The sequence below is a fragment of the Lissotriton helveticus genome, chromosome 5_1 (genome assembly GCF_964261635.1).
Source record: "Lissotriton helveticus chromosome 5_1, aLisHel1.1, whole genome shotgun sequence".
In the NCBI taxonomy this organism is placed as follows: Eukaryota; Metazoa; Chordata; class Amphibia; order Caudata; family Salamandridae; genus Lissotriton; species Lissotriton helveticus.
This window is the reverse complement of record NC_136065.1, coordinates 67560476-67577315: the sequence shown is the minus strand read 5'-3', so window position 1 is coordinate 67577315 and position 16840 is coordinate 67560476. Positions and strand designations below refer to the sequence as shown.

At 49.5% G+C, this 16840-nt stretch overlaps 1 protein-coding gene across 1 annotated transcript in view; it reads left to right on the top strand.

Annotated features, from left to right (window-relative positions):
- Positions 1 to 16840, top strand: part of LOC144752383 (uncharacterized) — a 182083-nt gene that overhangs the window by 94327 nt on the left and 70916 nt on the right. The window contains exons 7-8 of the mRNA XM_078640318.1: positions 2716 to 2829; positions 14459 to 14677. Coding sequence (XP_078496444.1) covers positions 2716 to 2829; positions 14459 to 14677 — 333 coding nt within the window. The remainder of the gene's footprint in view (positions 1 to 2715; positions 2830 to 14458; positions 14678 to 16840) is intronic.

Genomic DNA, 16840 nt, shown 5'->3' with positions numbered 1-16840 from the left:
CTGCAATCTATATTGATCAGTGATGTCGGAAAGGGTAATACACATCAACATGGTTGGGCGGTGGGCGGGAGGCTGTGTCCTGTGACATGGTTGGAAGGTGGGTAAAGAGTGTGTCCTGTGACATGGTTGGAAGGTGGGTGGGAGGGGTGTGTCCTGCAACATGGTTGAAGGTGAGTGGGAGGGGTGTGTCCTCTGACACGTGCGGTAGGTGGGTGGGAGGGGTGTGTCCTGTGACATGGTTGGAAGGTGGGTGGGGGTGTGTGTCCTGTGACATGGTTGGAAGGTGGGCGGGAGGGGTGTGTCCTGTGACACGTGTGGTAGGTGGGTGGGAGGGGTGTGTCCTGTGACATGGTTGAAGGTGAGCGGGAGGGGTGTGTCCTGTGACACATGTGGTAGGTGGGTGGGAGGGGTGTGTCCTGTGACACGGGTGGTAGGTGGGCGGAGGGGTGTATCCTGTGACATGGTTAAAAGTGGGTGGAAGGGGTGTGTCCTGTGACATGGTTTGAAGGTGGGCGGAGGGGTGTGTCCTGTGACATGGTTTGAAGGTGGGGGAAGGGGTGTGTCCTGTGACATGGTTTGAAGGTGGGCGGGAGGGGTGTGTCCTGTGACATGGTTTGAAGGTGGGGGAAGGGGTGTGTCCTGTGACATGGTTTGAAGGTGCGCGGAGGGGTGTGTCCTGTGACATGGTTGGAATGTGGGCGGGAGGGTGTGTCCTGCGACATGGAAGGAAGGTGGGTGGGAGGGGTGTGTCCTGTGACATGGTTGGAATGTGGGCGGATGGGTGTGTCCTGTGAAATGGTTGGAAGGTGGGTGGAGGTTGTGTCCTGGGACATGGATGGAAGGTGGGTGGGAGGGGTGTGTCCTGTGACATGGTCGGAATGTGGGCGGGAGGGGTGTGTCCTGTGACATGGTTTGAAGGTGGTGGGAGGGGTGTGTCCTGTGACATGGTTGGAACGTGGGCGGAGGGGTGTGTCCTGTGACATGGTTGGAAGGTGGGTGGAGGGTGTGTCCTGGGACTTGGATGGAAGGTGGGTGGGAGGGGTGTGTCCTGTGACATGGTTGGAAGGTGGGTGGGAGGGGTGTGTCCTGTGACATGGTTGAAGGTGAGCAGGAGGGGTGTGTCCTGTGACACGGGTGGTAGGTGGGTGGGAGGGGTGTGTCCTGTGATATGGTTAAAGGTGGGCGGAAGGGGTGTGTCCTGTGACATGGTTGAAGGTGGGCAGGAGGGGTGTGTCCTGCGACATGGTTGAAGATTAGCGGGAGGGGTGTGTCCTGTGACACGGGTGGTAGGTGGGCGGGAGGGGTGAGTCCTGTGACATGGTTTGAAGGTGGTGGGTGGGGGGGTGTCCTGTGACATGGTTTGAAGGTGGGCGGAGGGGTGTGTCCTGTGACATGGTTGGAAGGTGGGCGGGAGGGGTGTTTCCTGTGACATGGTTGGAAGGTGGGCGGGAGGGGTGTGTCCTGTGACATGGTTTGAAGGTGGGTAGAGGGGTGTGTCCTGTGACATGGTTGGAAGGTGGGTGGGAGGGGTGTGTCCAGTGACATGGTTGGAAGGTGGGCGGGAGGGGTGTATCCTGTGACATGTTATGAAGGTGGATGGAAATGGTGTGCCTGTGACATGGTTGGAAGGTGGGCGGGAGGGGTGTGTCCTGTGACATGGTTTGAAGGTGGGTGGGAGGGGTGTGTCCTGTGACATGGTTTGAAGGTGGGTGGGAGGGGTGTGTCCAGTGACATGGTTGGAAGGTGGGCTGGAGGGGTGTATCCTGTGACATGTTATGAAGGTGGATGGAAATGGTGTGCCTGTGACATGGTTAAAAGTGGGTGGAAGGGGTGTGTCCTGTGACATGGTTTGAAGGTGGGCGGAGGGGTGTGTCCTGTGACATGGTTAAAAGTGGGTGGAAGGGGTGTGTCCTGTGACATGGTTTGAAGGTGGGCGGAGGGGTGTGTCCTGTGACATGGTTTGAAGGTGGGCGGGGGTGTGTGTCCTGTGACATGGTTGGAAGGTGGGTGGGAGGGGTGTGTCCTGTGACATGGTTTGAAGGTGTGTGGGAGGGGTGTGTCCTGTGACATGGTTTGAAAGTGGGCGGAGGGGTGTGTCCTGTGACATGGTTGGAAGGTGGGCGGGAGGGGTGTGTCCTGTGACATGGTTGGAAGGTGGGCGGGAGGGGTGTGTCCTGTGACATGGTTTGAAGGTGGTGGGGGGGGTGTCCTGTGACATGGTTTGAAGGTGGGGGGAGGGGTGTGTCCTGTGACATGGTTGGAAGGTGGGCGGGAGGGGTGTGTCCTGTGACATGGTTTGAAGGTGGTGGGGGGGGTGTCCTGTGACATGGTTTGAAGGTGGGGGGAGGGGTGTGTCCTGTAACATGGTTGGAAGGTGTGTGGGAGGGGTGTGTCCTGTGACATGGTTTGAAAGTGGGCGGAGGGGTGTGTCCTGTGACATGGTTGGAAGGTGGGCGGGAGGGGTGTGTCCTGTGACATGGTTGGAAGGTGGGCGGGAGGGGTGTGTCCTGTGACATGGTTGGAAGGTGGGCGGGAGGGGTGTGTCCTGCGTGGGATGAGTTGCTTGTCCTGTGTGCCAGAGTTGTCCACTAAGGGGATTCTTGTGATCTTGACGCAGACACAATGTGTGCGCAGAATTATGCGTCTAAGTTGCAGCTGTGATAAGGTAGCTGGTATAACACGTGCTTTGATGTACATTTTCATTTTCATTTCCAGAAGCTACAACTGCAGCTCTTACCACAGCTCCAACCACTGCACCGACATGTTCCTGCACCTGTAAGCAAATCACAGCCACAGGCTGCGGATACTGGGACTGCTCCCACTGCACAGGTGAGAATACATTTCATGTAGACAACTCTCACTGCCTTTTCAGCCTAAAAAAATACAAATATGTTGCTTTTTGGGAATGTTCTTCTCTTCAAATTATCATTTCCACATACAAATGTAAGCATCGCTCCTGAGAGATGCAACGCGTGTCACAAAGATGATCTCCAGAGTTTTCTGTTAAATCCTGAAACCCCTCATGATCAGTTGAGGCATTGTTGGGTCAGGGAGCAAAGGTCACGGCTGATGTGGAATCCAAAAGTCTCTTCAATAATGGATGGATGTTATTTAAAGTCAATTTTTAGAGTTCTAAATATGGAGGGGGCGTGGCTGGACTTCAAAGAATATGGTGGCATCTGGCTAGAGCTCCTGAGATGTGGTTATTCCTGAAAGGTTTTTAGGTGTCAGATAAGCAAAGGGCGCTCAGCCAAGAGTGTGCCCATGGATTGTGTAGCGTGCTGTGTGTAGGTGGTGCAACTGGGTGAGTGGAGAACCCTTGGAACCACTCTGCGGTTACTGGACAAGCCCACCGACCAAATGAACAGAAAGAATACCCTATGCACACACAAGAAATTACAATAGGTTGTATATGAGTCAAAATACAATGCACGAAGCAACAAAGCAACAGAAAATTTGGGGGTCTCCTGTAAGGAAACAATCCGAAGAAATTCTTCATTCTGTAAAACAGCCAGCCGACACGTGTTTCATCGCTTATGCGAATCCTCAGGGCTGAAATAACAAAAGAGTAACAATGGAGCATCCCATATGTTGGTGTACAAACAAAGATAAACACCTCATTTCGAGTGAGCATTTGTTGTGACTTCCACTGGTGTATGACATTCCAGGATATAAAGGCAAATAGTGCGCCCAAACACAGACGTGGCGTCCGTGCATAGCTAGGGCTTCCCGCGATTTTTGCTGATGGTGTCTGTGGTCTGTGGTGTTTGTGGTCAGAGTGAAATTGTTACGTGTAAAGAGATATAAACGTCCTAATGGCTGTACATAATAATGTGCAATAAAGTGCAACTAGACGTGGTTGACTCAATCAAACACATAGTGCGGTATGAAACACCTCCTAGTTGCGTGTGGGTGCCTTGTGACATCGAGGTAAAACATACCTTAACGTGGCTGTGTCGAGCATAGAGGTCTATATTAAAAAAACAAGGGAAAAACAGGGGAGGAAGACCTTGTAAGGTTGAGCTACTGAGAGCAAAGCATAATTCGGATAAAATCAAGAATATGTTAGAGTAGCTCACTGCTCTGCCGGTGGTATTTCCGACCCAGCAGGGCCCGTGACCTTCGTGGTGATAATCAGGGATGTGATATCCGCACTGAACAATCAAAAACAAGTACAGGAAGACTATTGTGAGTACACGGGAGAGTCTGTATTCAACAAAAAGCAGGGTTACTCAAAACCAAAACTTGTTGAATGAGATGTGAGCAGACACGACACGACAATTCCTACAGAGACGGCGATCCCGCACTACTATCTAAGACGCCATGCACTGGGAAGCCCTGGGGGCTATAATAGAATGAGCATTGGCACCAAGTGGTGGTCCCAGCCGCTGTCCATGCAGGTAAAAGCGGTGGAGCGGTGGGGCTGAATAAAGGGTGATTTCGAGGGACGATGCCATGGGAAAATTAATTATTTATTTATTTTCTCTCTGCATCGTCCCTTGAAATTTCATCTCACTCGGCCCCACAGTCCCACCGCTGTTACCTGCAGGGACTGCGGCTGGGTGGTTCGCAGAACAGCCTGACATGGTCAAAGAGGGTGAGGGAGTCGGAGAGGCGAGGAGCCGCAGACATCAAAACATCTACTGGTGTTATAAGCAATACAGTAGCTTTCACATCTAATAATGTGTAATCCATCCTCAGAGAAATCCCCACATTTCAGTTCAAATTGGTCACATAATTTGTAACAAAGGTGATGGATGTGAAGACAATATGGGACAATTAACCTAAGAGGGGCCTAGAAATCTGGGCACTTTGACAGAAAATGTTTGACTTGGAGGATAAAAGTCATAGAGACAACATTTGCATCCTAGGAGTCCCTGAAAAAGCAGAATAATATGATGGGCCTAATTCTGAAAGGTAAACTTAGACCAAACCACAAACTTTATGACTTTGGGAATTCACAAAGGCATTCATGAGTACTATCCTTGAGTACACACTCAGGACGGATCTCTGCCCTGATTGCAAACATAAAGAAAGAACACAGCCGTGATTCAAGAGGCACACTTGAGGAAAATGCTGTAGATAATGGGTGGGGGTGCATTTTATGTAAGTTCCACAGGAAGGACCGATACGCAACTGGCCACATACCTCAACCATCTAAAATAGTGGGTAGCTCACTGCCTATTTTGAGGTGGTGATTTCCGGTAGTCAGCACCAACACTTAATTGTCAACACCGGCGCTGTCTGGCTAATTTAGAGATGACCACAGCAACAGTTAATTATTACTTAAATATACATTAAAAAATGACAATTACCTGCTTCCCAAGACATTCGTATAGCTTTTGGGGCCTGAAATGGTCTGAATTGTCACACCTTTAGGAGTGTGATAGTGTGTAGTTGTGTTGGTACTGTCTTTGGCAAAGTTGGCAGGGGCAATGTGTAGTGTAAGCTGCAGTGGCCTCCTAAAGAGAGCTCTGGCCTCCATTTTTTTAAATTTAAGCACTGGAAGCTACACATACAAAGTTATTGTACTGGCTAAATCATATGTGGTCGGATGAGGAGGGTAGATATGCATTTGTCAAACTGCAAATAGGAGATGCGTATCTTATTGTTGGATCAATATATGCCCCTGTAGGTAATAAACCAGACTTTCTCTCTAAGCTAGCTAGACTGCGGCGTTCTTTGGCAAGACGAAGGTTGTGATTTGGTGAGATTGGAACATAACCCCTGACCTCATAATACACAGGTCCGGCGAGCAGGGCTTGAAACAAGACAAGAGCCATTGTTTTTTGAGGGACTCTATTTCTGAGTTTGCCCTGGAAGATCCCAATAGGGTGATACACCCTAGATAAAGGGACTACAGTTTCACTTCCTGTGTTCAGGGAACACGTACCAGGACTCATAATTTTATAGCACTGTCCGGGGTTTTACAAGATTTGGTGGGCGCCAAGGTTGCACCTGGGGAAATTTCCTATCAAGATTTGGTGGAGATCAAATTGGACCTACACCTGGTAGCCCCACCCCTTACTCTTTGAATATGTCAAAAATATAGGGCCCGTGCAGATGAACAAATTACTACTCAATCGCGTTCAAGGCTTTCTGCAGGGGTTCAAGTACAATCACTGTCTATATTGTGAGAACCGGGGAAGGCGTGCATCAGAGGAGAGGTAATGCAAGACTCGACCAAGGCAAAGAAACTGGCTGAAAATAAGAACTGATGCATGGAAGCCAAGATCTAACACCTCACATCTACCTGTGCCCACTCACCCAATGCAAACACTCTTAGGGAACTGACCATGGTCAAATATGACATGAATGCCATTTACTCGCCGCAGGCTGAGAAAGGATTCTGATTCTGGCAGGGATATGAGGCGAGAAAGCTGGACATTTTCTAGCTGTTCAACTGAAACAAAGGGAAGCCAGCGGAACAGCAACTGCCATTGGGAATAAACTTGAGGCATTAATGATAAATGCAAGAGACATTGTCCAAGAGTTTCATGGTTTTTATAGACTGCTGTATAGATCCAAAGCTAATGGTGCCAGTAAATGGGGTAGGACTCAGTCCAGCAAAAGCCAGCAGTTGGATCCAGGGTAGGTCCAGTTCGAGTTGGTCAGCAGGGCAGTTTAAGGGAGAGAGGCTTCTGAAAGTTTGTGTCCCTGTAGCTCAAACTGGAGGTCAGCCAACTGACCCCTAGAGTCACTTCTGGGGTCCTGGCTTCAAGGCAAGCAGGTCCAGTCTTCCTTCAGACAGAAAGGCAGTCCTGGTTCCTCACAGGTCAAAGAGTGCTCTGAGCTCTGAGGAGAGGTCCAGGGCGTCCTCTTTTCTGCCCAGTGCCAGCCTCTGGGTGGAGGGCAGGGCTGTGACCACCCACTAAAACGAGTCTGGGCAGTTCCTAATGCTCCCACTGTGTTTGGTGGCAGCCTGCCTAGAGAGATAAAATGGAGGCAGGCCTAGATGTGTGCTTTTTCTGCTGGTGACAATATAGGCATCCTTTGAAGCTCAAAAAGATGCTGGGCACAATCCCCAGGCCATTATGTCAAGGTAGAAGCCTGCCTCCGCACACCCAGAGCCCTTTGTCCATAGTCTGGGAGCAATACACATCTCAGAACACGGGAGCCATCACGGGATGGAAAGCCGTTTGGGGTTTAGGCAGGAAAAAGACAACTTTCAAAAAGTGTTTTTTCCAAATAGTACTCTACCATTAGCTGGCAGTCACTGAAAGCCCATAATCATAGGATGTTGAGTTGATGCCGAGTCCCTGCCCTCCCTCCCCCCATTTTGAGGTTATTGTCCTGCCCCTCCTAACTCAAATTAGTGCTATGACTTGGTCTGCACTGGACGCATTATAGTACTATTTTCAGTCACTTTCAGCCATACTGAACAGCATATGGGGTTCTAGACAGCATGGCTGAAAGATCTCCACATTGTCAAGGCCAATAGCTCTGGCATTTGCGAGATTTATTGGCTTTGCCAATGCTTATTCGGTGTTGACGGGGTCTACCTGAACAAATCTGGAAGTGATAGTGAGAAACAGTTGAGGAGCTTTGAAGTGAAGCGAGGATGTGGCTTAATGGCCAGAGCTGTTGACAGGTGAATTGGGGAACCAGGTTCGAATTGCGGGGTCTGAGGAACAATTAGTGATTCTAGGCAAATCACTTTCGCTTCCCCCTGCCTACAACAATGAATGTGTCATTGTATTGTGTAGTGGTGAGCAGTTAAAGCACTCCAATACCATTGTCTGGTGTTACCACTACGGCAAAACGGACAGCGGAGTGAGCACTCCAATACCATTGCATTGTGCAAAAAAAAAATAAACAAGTGCTGTTCGTGTTTTAACAACTTTTGAGAAATTGATTTATATACACATGCATGCATTTTTGTGGCACGTGTACAAAAGAGACGGCCGGCAAACCCAAGTACTCCTATGGAGTGCTTGAACACAAAGAAAACAAAGCTCAGCATACCGGGAGAGGTGTAAGGAGACTGTACTTGGCCCATGTGCTATGGGAGGGTCAAATGAAAGAAGAGGGCATAACACCCGCATCCCATGACGAATGGCTTCAAAGTCAATGAGAGCGACGCTGACGTCTACCAATGGCAGGAGATGGGCGGCGTCTAAGACCACAGATAGAATACAACACGTCTCTTCGAGGCAGCGCATGCACTGTCAGGCCGAGACCTAAAAAGGAATGACAGATGTTACTTTTGATGCTCTTCCAGCTCAGATCCTGCAGTGACGCAAATATTCAACGGGAGGGGAGGCCTGAAGCTTGGTGATGATGGCATCAACCATGGCTCTACTGGCCCCAGTGGAAGTGGGCTTCAGTCAGTGCTTAATGTGTAGAAATGTAAGTGCCAGGCCTGAGGTATTCCTCAGGAGGCCACCGTGGTTGGCACTGCCCGCTGTCCCTGTCAGCCCTGTTAAATACTAAGCATTACACAATACAAGTGTGATGTTTTGGAAAATCTCATGTCACCTCAAGCTGAAAGTATTGCCTGGCCCAGCTTTTATTTCTGTAAGTACAATCAACGCTTCAGTGATGAGCACTGCGCAAACATAGGCAGACAGCGCCACCAGGTGGCAGGCAACTTTATATACTTTGTGCAGTTTAGAAAGAAGTGCCGGTGCCAAGCACCAGCAACTACTCCCAGGGGAAAATGGGCATAAACTGAAGGCGAGGGGTCAAAGGTCCAAGGTCATTCCATGAAGAGTAGTAATATGGCCCACTGGAAATATGAAATGAAACACACATCAGGCACCATTTTATAGCTACCGCATGTTCATGTGACCACCTTTCTAAGACACCTACAAACCCTGTCACAGCTTCAGGACTGGGTAGATCCAACACCAAGAATGCAACAACATGAGCAGCACACTACAGCGACTCCTGCACACGACACCCAACCTTTACCGGCAGCCAATGCTCTGCCTGAACAGGTCACTGGACTGGTCTTGAGCATTTCATTCCTTGCAGTGTCTTTTGTCAGAGTGGAGGCAGGTTAAACTCTACACAGAGGTGAGTGACCCTTTCTCTTTAGCTCTGTTGTAGGGTCGATGGTCCCAGGTGCAGGCGCCACCTCTGTGCTGGCGAAGGTCTCTGGCGCGGCACGCAGGCGCACATCCAATGAGCCGGCAGACCCCATGGGTTTGGTTCCAAAGCCTCCTTTCATCCAATGCTCTGCGTCACTAGGACAAAACCAATATCACGTCAAAACACAGACTGTGCACTGCTGAGCTGCCCTCCTTCCAAAAATTGTAAACAAAAACATAAGGCACCTACATAGGAAATATTGGACGGCGGACGGCGGACGGCAGCACCACCTGGATCCCGCCCACTGGGGCGCGATTTGAGATGGCTCAGCGACTCGAAATCAAGTAACAGGAGAGGAAGCCATCTGAGGACGCTTGATACATTGTGATGAAGTGTTCTTTAAAGAGGTGAGTCTTCAACTCTTTCCTAAATTGGAGCAGCAAAGGGGCGATCCTGATGGATACATGATGTTGGTCATGATCCTGGGTGCACCGATACTGGGGCGGTCCTGATGGATACGGGGATGTTGGTCCTGATCCTGGGTGCACCGATACTGGGGCGGTCCAGATGGATACAGGGATGTTGGACCTGATCCTGGGTGCACTGATACTGGGGCTGTCCTGATGGATACGGGGATGTTGGTCCTGATCCTGTGTGCACCAATACTGGGGCGGTCCAGATGGATACGGGGATGTTGGACCTGATCCTGGGTGCACCGATACTAGGGCGGTCCTGATGGATACGCGGATGTTGGTCCTGATCCTGTGTGCACCGATACTGGGGCGGTCCTGATGGATACAGGGATGTTGGTCCTGATCCTGGGTGCATAGATACTGGGGAGGTCCTGATGGATATGGGATGTTGGTCCTGATCCTGGGTGCACCGATACTGGGGAGGTGCTGATGGATACGGGGATGTTGTTCCTGATGCAGGGTGCACCGATACTGGGGCGGTCCTGATGGATACGGGGATGTTGTTCCTGATCCTGGGTGCACCGATACTGGGGTGGTCCTGATGGATATGGGATGTTGGTCCTGATCCTGGGTGCACCGATACTGGGGCGGTCCTGATGGATACATGATGTTGGTAGTGATCCTGGGTGCACCGATACGGGGGCGGTCCTGATGGATACGGGGATGTTGGTTCTGATCCTGGGTGCACCGATACTGGGGCGGTCCTGATGGATACGGGGATGTTGTTCCTGATCCTGGGTGCACCGATACTGGGGTGGGTCGGATAGATACGGGATGTTGGTCCTTATCCTGGGTGCATAGATACTGGGGAGGTCCTGATGGATATGGGGATGTTGGTCCTGATCCTGGGTGCACCGATACTGGGGCGGTCCTGATGGATATGGGATGTTGGTCCTGATCCTGGGTGCACCGATACTGGGGCGGTCCTGATGGATATGGGATGTTGGTCCTGATCCTGGGTGCACCGATATTGGGGGGGTCCTGATGGATACGGGGATGTTGTTCCTGATGCAGGGTGCACCGATCCTGGGGCGGTCCTGATGGATACGGGGATGTTGGTCCTGTTCCTGGGTTTACTGATACTGGAGCGGTCCTGATGGATATGGGATGTTGGTCCTGATCCTGGGTGCACCGATACTGTGGAGGTCCTGATGAATACGGGGATGTTGTTCCTGATCCTGGGTGCACCGATACTGGGGCGGTCCTGATGGATACGGGGATGTTGGTCCTGATCCTGGGTGCACCGATACTGGGATGGTCCAGATAGATACGGGGATGTTGGTCCTGTTCCTGTGTGCACGATACTGGGGCAGTCCTGATGGATATGGGATGTTGGTCCTGATCCTGGATGCACCGATACTGGGGAGGTCCTGTTGGATATGGGATGTTGGTCCTGATCCTGGGTGCACCGATACTGGGGAGGTGCTGATGGATATGGGGATGTTGTTCCTGATGCAGGGTGCACCGATACTGGGGCGGTCCTGATGGATACAGGGATGTTGTTCCTGATCCTTGGTGCACCGATACTGGGGTGGTCCTGATGGATATGGGATGTTGGTCCTGATCCTGGGTGCACCGATACGGGGGCGGTCCTGATGGATACGGGGATGTTGGTCCTGATCCTGGGTGCACCGATACTGGGGCGGTCCTGATGGATACGGGGATGTTGGTCCTGATCCTGGGTGCACCGATACTGGGGCGGTCCTGATGGATACGGGGATGTTGTTCCTGATCCTGGGTGCACCGATACTGAGGTGGGTCAGATAGATACGGGATGTTGGTCCTGATCCTGGGTGCATAGATGCTGGGGTGGTCCTGATGGATACGGGGATGTTGGTCCTGATCCTGGGTGCATAGATACTGGGGAGGTCCTGTCCTGATGGATATGGGATGTTGGTCCTGATCCTGGGTGCACCGATACTGGGGCAGTCCTGATGGATATGGGATGTTGTTCCTGATCCTGGGTGCACCGATACTTGGGTGGTCCAGATAGATACGGGATGTTGGTCCTGATCCTGGATGCACCGATACTGGGGCGGTCCTGATGGATACGGGGATGTTGGTCCTGATCCTGGGTGCAAAGATACTGGGGAGGTCCTGATGGATACGGGGATGTTGTTCCTGATCCAGGGTGCACCGATACTGGGGCGGTCCTGATGGATACGGGGTTGTTGTTCCAGATCCTGGGTGCACCGATACTGCAGTGGTCCTGATGGATACAGGGATGTTGTTCCTGATCCTGTCTGCATCCTCTGAAAAGGGCTGCTGCTTTATTTTTTCTTTCTTTCTTACACTTATTAGTCGGCAGTGTGATGTGTCCTAGCTGTGAGTGAGCCATGAACCACTGAGATTAGGCGTTTGTTAGCAAGATAAGCTGATGTGCTGGTGGTGATGGCTTTGTAAATGATGCAGCTGGTTTGGAAGATGGCCTGGGCTCGCAAGGATTTCCAATGGATTTCCATCTGGAAGGGGGTGATGTGACCATATTTCTTGGTGTCCTGGATGAGAAGTGCTACCGAGTGTAGGATGCCCTTACAGGTGCCAGTGTGGAGTCTGAGAATCGATGACGCGGGTCATTACCACCATACAGATGTGGCAGCAAGAGAGCTTGAACAGCAATTCGGGAAGTGTTTTTTTGTAAGAAATGGTTTGAGTTCCTCGAGACGAGAGATCTTGTACCAGATCGTCTTTACTTTCTTGGCGATGTGTTCCTTGAGGATGATATGCGCGTCTAGGGTGAATCCAAGTGACTTGACATTTGGCGATTGTTGGGGTTCGAAGCAGGTTGGGGCTGTATCTTTTTTGTTGTTCGTGGCATATAACAGAAATTCCGTCTTGAGCTTCAGGTCAGCTCTGGCCATGCAGGTCTGGGAGAGGTGCAGGCAGTGTTTGAGGCTTTGAGGTAAACCTTCAAGTAGCGTTGTGTATCGTTAGCACATTGGTGAATCTTGGCGCTGTTACAGGTGAGTAGAACACCAAGTGACTCCAAGTAAAGGATGGAGGTGACAGGAGACAGTATGGAACCCTGGGGAACTGCACCGGTGGCAGGGATCTGTTTTATGACCTGAAGGTGCCCGTGTGAACAAACATTTTTCAGTATGAAAGATTGGAGGAGAACTAGTGAAGGGCATTGCTGATGAATCCCATTTGAGACTCCAGGGCACCGGCGGCTCCTCCGCAAAAGCTGAGGAGTGTCGCCCCACAGGGAAAATAAAATACTAATAACACCCTGTTATTATCATTTTATTTTTCCAAACTTGCTCTGTTTAGGTGCGGGCGGGGGTGGGGGCTGCCCACAAAGCAGTGGGAGGAGTTGTGGGTACTTTCTACATGTCCATAATGGTTTGGCCAGCTGTCTTGGCCAGCAAAACAGTCATGCGCACTTAGCATGTTCTCTACATGGCTGTATTGCACAGCCTGGGCGGAGAACTAGTACAGGCTCCCAGTCCCTGTCTCAGGGCCAAATCACGCTGCTCAGACCAATCATGATGCTGCTATCATGCTGGTGACAGCAACTTCGTGATTGGTTTAGGGGAGTCTGGGAGCCTGTATTATTCCTGTTTCCTGCATCCAACAGAAGAGAAGCAATGGCAGGCAGGTAAGTGGATTTTTCATTGTTTTAACTCCCCCCACTCACCACTACAGCCCCATAGCAGCGGCTACTGCTCTAGGGTGTGCATGAGGGAGGGAAGTCCGACTGTGTTGAAGGCAGCTGAGAGGTCCAGCAATGTCAGGGGGCGGTAGTCATCCTCATTTTTGGCCAAGGGGGCATTGTCTGTGCTGTGTAAGGTAGCCGTCTCTCTGCTGCAGCGTTATCAGAAGCCATGGGGGGGTTTGCACAGGAGATGGTTAGCACTGATGTGGTCTCGGAGTTGAAAATAGACTGCTCTTCTAATGACTTTGCCTATGAACGATAGGTGAGCGATGGGCCGGTAGTTAGTGAAGTAACGGGGGCGAGTCTGCAGCCAGTGATTCACTCCATCGACTCGGACTTAAATAGGATCCCGGGGGCATATTACCAACAAGTAGCGATAATTATCGCTAAATAAACTTAGCGACGATTTTTTTATCGGTGCCTATTGCTGGATATGTTAGCGGAGAAAACATGCTATTAGCAACGTTTTTCGCCATTGTGCTAAAATATTCAGCGATAGCGGCGAAATGCATGAATATCGCTGAGAATACAGCGATATTCACGCATTAGCGAGGAAATGCTCTTAGCCATGTTATCCACCTCCCATTGGATAACATGGCTAGGAACTGGTCTGAGCAGGCGTTGGTTTTTGGCGATAGCGGGAATATTTCCATCGCTACGCCTGCCTTGCTAATAGGCGATAGCGACGTTACAGGTTGGGTATGCCCACTTTGCATGTCATTAGCGATAAATATCGCTAATATGCAAAGCGGGCCCCAAACCTCTCGCTATGGCCTAAAAGCTGTCGCTAACATCAGTTAGCGACAGCTTGCTAATAGAGCGATAAATTTATAGCCGCTTAGCGGCCGAAAACGGCCGCTAAACTGGCGATAATTTCCTATCGCCACCCTTGGTAATATGCCCCTCGTTCCTATTTACCGCTTTCCTAAAAATGCCTTGGTATAGCGATCTCCTGTCTGAACTATCAGTACATCTTATATATAGAGCTCCCTAAAGAGGACCATAGAAATGTATGTTTTATTTACTGTTTAACCTCGCTAACTTTGGGAACCTCAATCCGTACTGAAATCGAGAATGTGATTGACATCCGCATGGCTAGAAGGCGGGTGAGAGTTGGTGGGTGTGTCCTGCATGAGATGAGTTGATTGACATGTGTGAGGGCCAATTGTTTACTATGAGGGGGTTTGTGATCTTGACACTGTGACTATTTGTGCTGATGGCTTATTGGTCACAAGTGTGATCAGACAGCAGTTATGACATGTTGTCCAATGTGTATTTCATTTTTTATTTCCGGAAGCTCCTACCACAGCTCTTACCACATCTACAACCACAGCTCCAACCACTGCACCGACCACAGCTCCAACCACTGCACCGACCACAGCTCCAACCACTGCACCGACCACAGCTCCAACCACTGCACTGACCACAGCTCCCCCCACTGCACCGACATGTTCCTGCACCTGTAAGCGCATGACAGCCACAGGCTGCGGATACTGGGACTGCTCCCACTGCACAGGTGAGGACAGACAGATTTCATGTAGATGAATATCAGAGCCTTTTCTGGCAGGAAAAAGGTACAAATGTGTTGCTTTTTAGGCATATTCGTCTCTTCAGAACTACATTTCCAAATGAAAAAATTAGCATATTTTTTGAGAGCTGCAAAAATGCACCAGAAAGAAGATATCCAGAGTTTTCTGTTCAATCATAAAAGCCATCCTCTCCGTCTCGGCCCTGCTGTCTGGCTGATGTTTGAAGACAAAATGAGTGAAAACCCAAAACATACTTGAGCTGATCTTTGAATGATAATTCATATTGAATTTTGGAGTTTGATAGCGTTTTGCATTTCTGTTGTGCCAGTGGACACTTACAGGCGCATGCATCAACGTAGGCTTTTGCGATTCCTCAATTGCGATTATTAAGGAATCGCAAGTAAGAAATTGCGAAAGCCTATGCATGTAGGAATCGCTATAATATTAGCGATTCCCAAAAATTCCTTAATTACGTTTTGCAAATTGCGTGTCGCAATTAAGGAATGCCTTACCATTCATTCCTATGGTCCTGAAGGCCCATAGGAATGAAAGGGAGATTGCATGTGCAATTTACAAACTGATCTGTGCACACGTTGCGCACACACATGCCCCAAGGGCATGTGTGTGTGTGATTCAAAGTTTTTGCAAATTACCATCACATACAAATTGAAGGTCATTTGCGCCCCCTATTAGCAAAATCGCAATCTGCGATTCAATCATGTATTGCATTTAAGGAATCGCAATTTGCAATTCCCTAAATGCAATCGCAATTTAAGAAATTTCAATAATTCACGATTTCTTAAATTGCGAGAGGCTGACAGGTTGATGCATCGCAGAAGCCCTTTTTGTGTGCGCATACGGCCGATTTTTGCAAATCGCACCGTTTGTGCTCGCAAAAATGGTTGATGCATGTGCCTGTTACTGCTGTGGCTGTTAATTCTTTAGTCCTGTAAAGGTATTTTATTGTGGTAAAGCTTTTCCTGACATTGCTGTCAGTAACTTTGTCTTATGCACTGGAGTGATTGGCGCTCTAGTACAATAATGAGAATTCATATAGTCTAGGCAAAATATTCTAAGAGAAGGGTGACCACAACACTATCATGGGGATATATACTGGTAAGTATGGCTTTATTTACATTCTTAGCTTCACATTTATTGATATTGATTATAAATATTTATCATCAAGGTACATAGTTGTGAAGTTTAGAATAGTGAATGTATACTTACCTAAATAGCTGTCCCTTCATGATATTGTATTAGTCAATAATCAATATTCTGGATACCAGGGGCCTCATTTATGAGGCCGTGCGTCACTTTTACGCCGTTGGTGCGTCACTTTTTGAGACGCACCCACAGCGTAAAAAATGTGCCTTGTTGCACCACATTTACAAAGTGACACATCTATGTAAATGCGTCACTTTGTAAACCCCTGCGCCACATTATACCTGCACCAGGTATAATGTATGCAGGGGGGGCGTTCTGACGCAAGAAAGGGTCATAGAAGTGACGCAGTGAAATCTATAAGATTCTAGGACTGACGCAAGCCCTTTCTCATGGGGCTTGCCCATGTGAAAGGACACATTTCTGGAGTTGCATCACTTTTGTGACACACTCCAGCAATGCGTCACTTTTGCGCCATACAGATACGTCAGATATACTGACGTGTCGGTAACTCCTTGCGACATGATGCATCATACTGTAAATATGACGCATCATTGGTGTCGCAAGGAGGGCGCAATGAAAAATGACGCATCACTGTTTTCACGCAGCGATGCGTCACTTTTCATAAATGAGGCCCTATATTTTTGCATCACTCTATACTGTGACTTACAGCAGGGTGGTCGCTGCTAGTAACCCTGCACGCTGCGGCCTCCATTTCGTTTATCTCTGATGTGGTCCCTACTGCAACAATCCTCGAGGTCATCAAGACTTTGCCACTACTTTCTTGGAACAAAAGTAGCTCTTAATATAGAAAGGTTTGGGGAACGCTGTCTTTGAGAGATTGACAGCCTCACACGTAGGGACACCTCTTCGAGGGGCATATTATCAACAAAATGGAGAAGTGTGTCATCAAGCAAACATTGCTAGCACCACGCTTCTCCATTCTGAAAATGCAGGGATGCGCTGTATTCACAAGAATGAGGCGACCC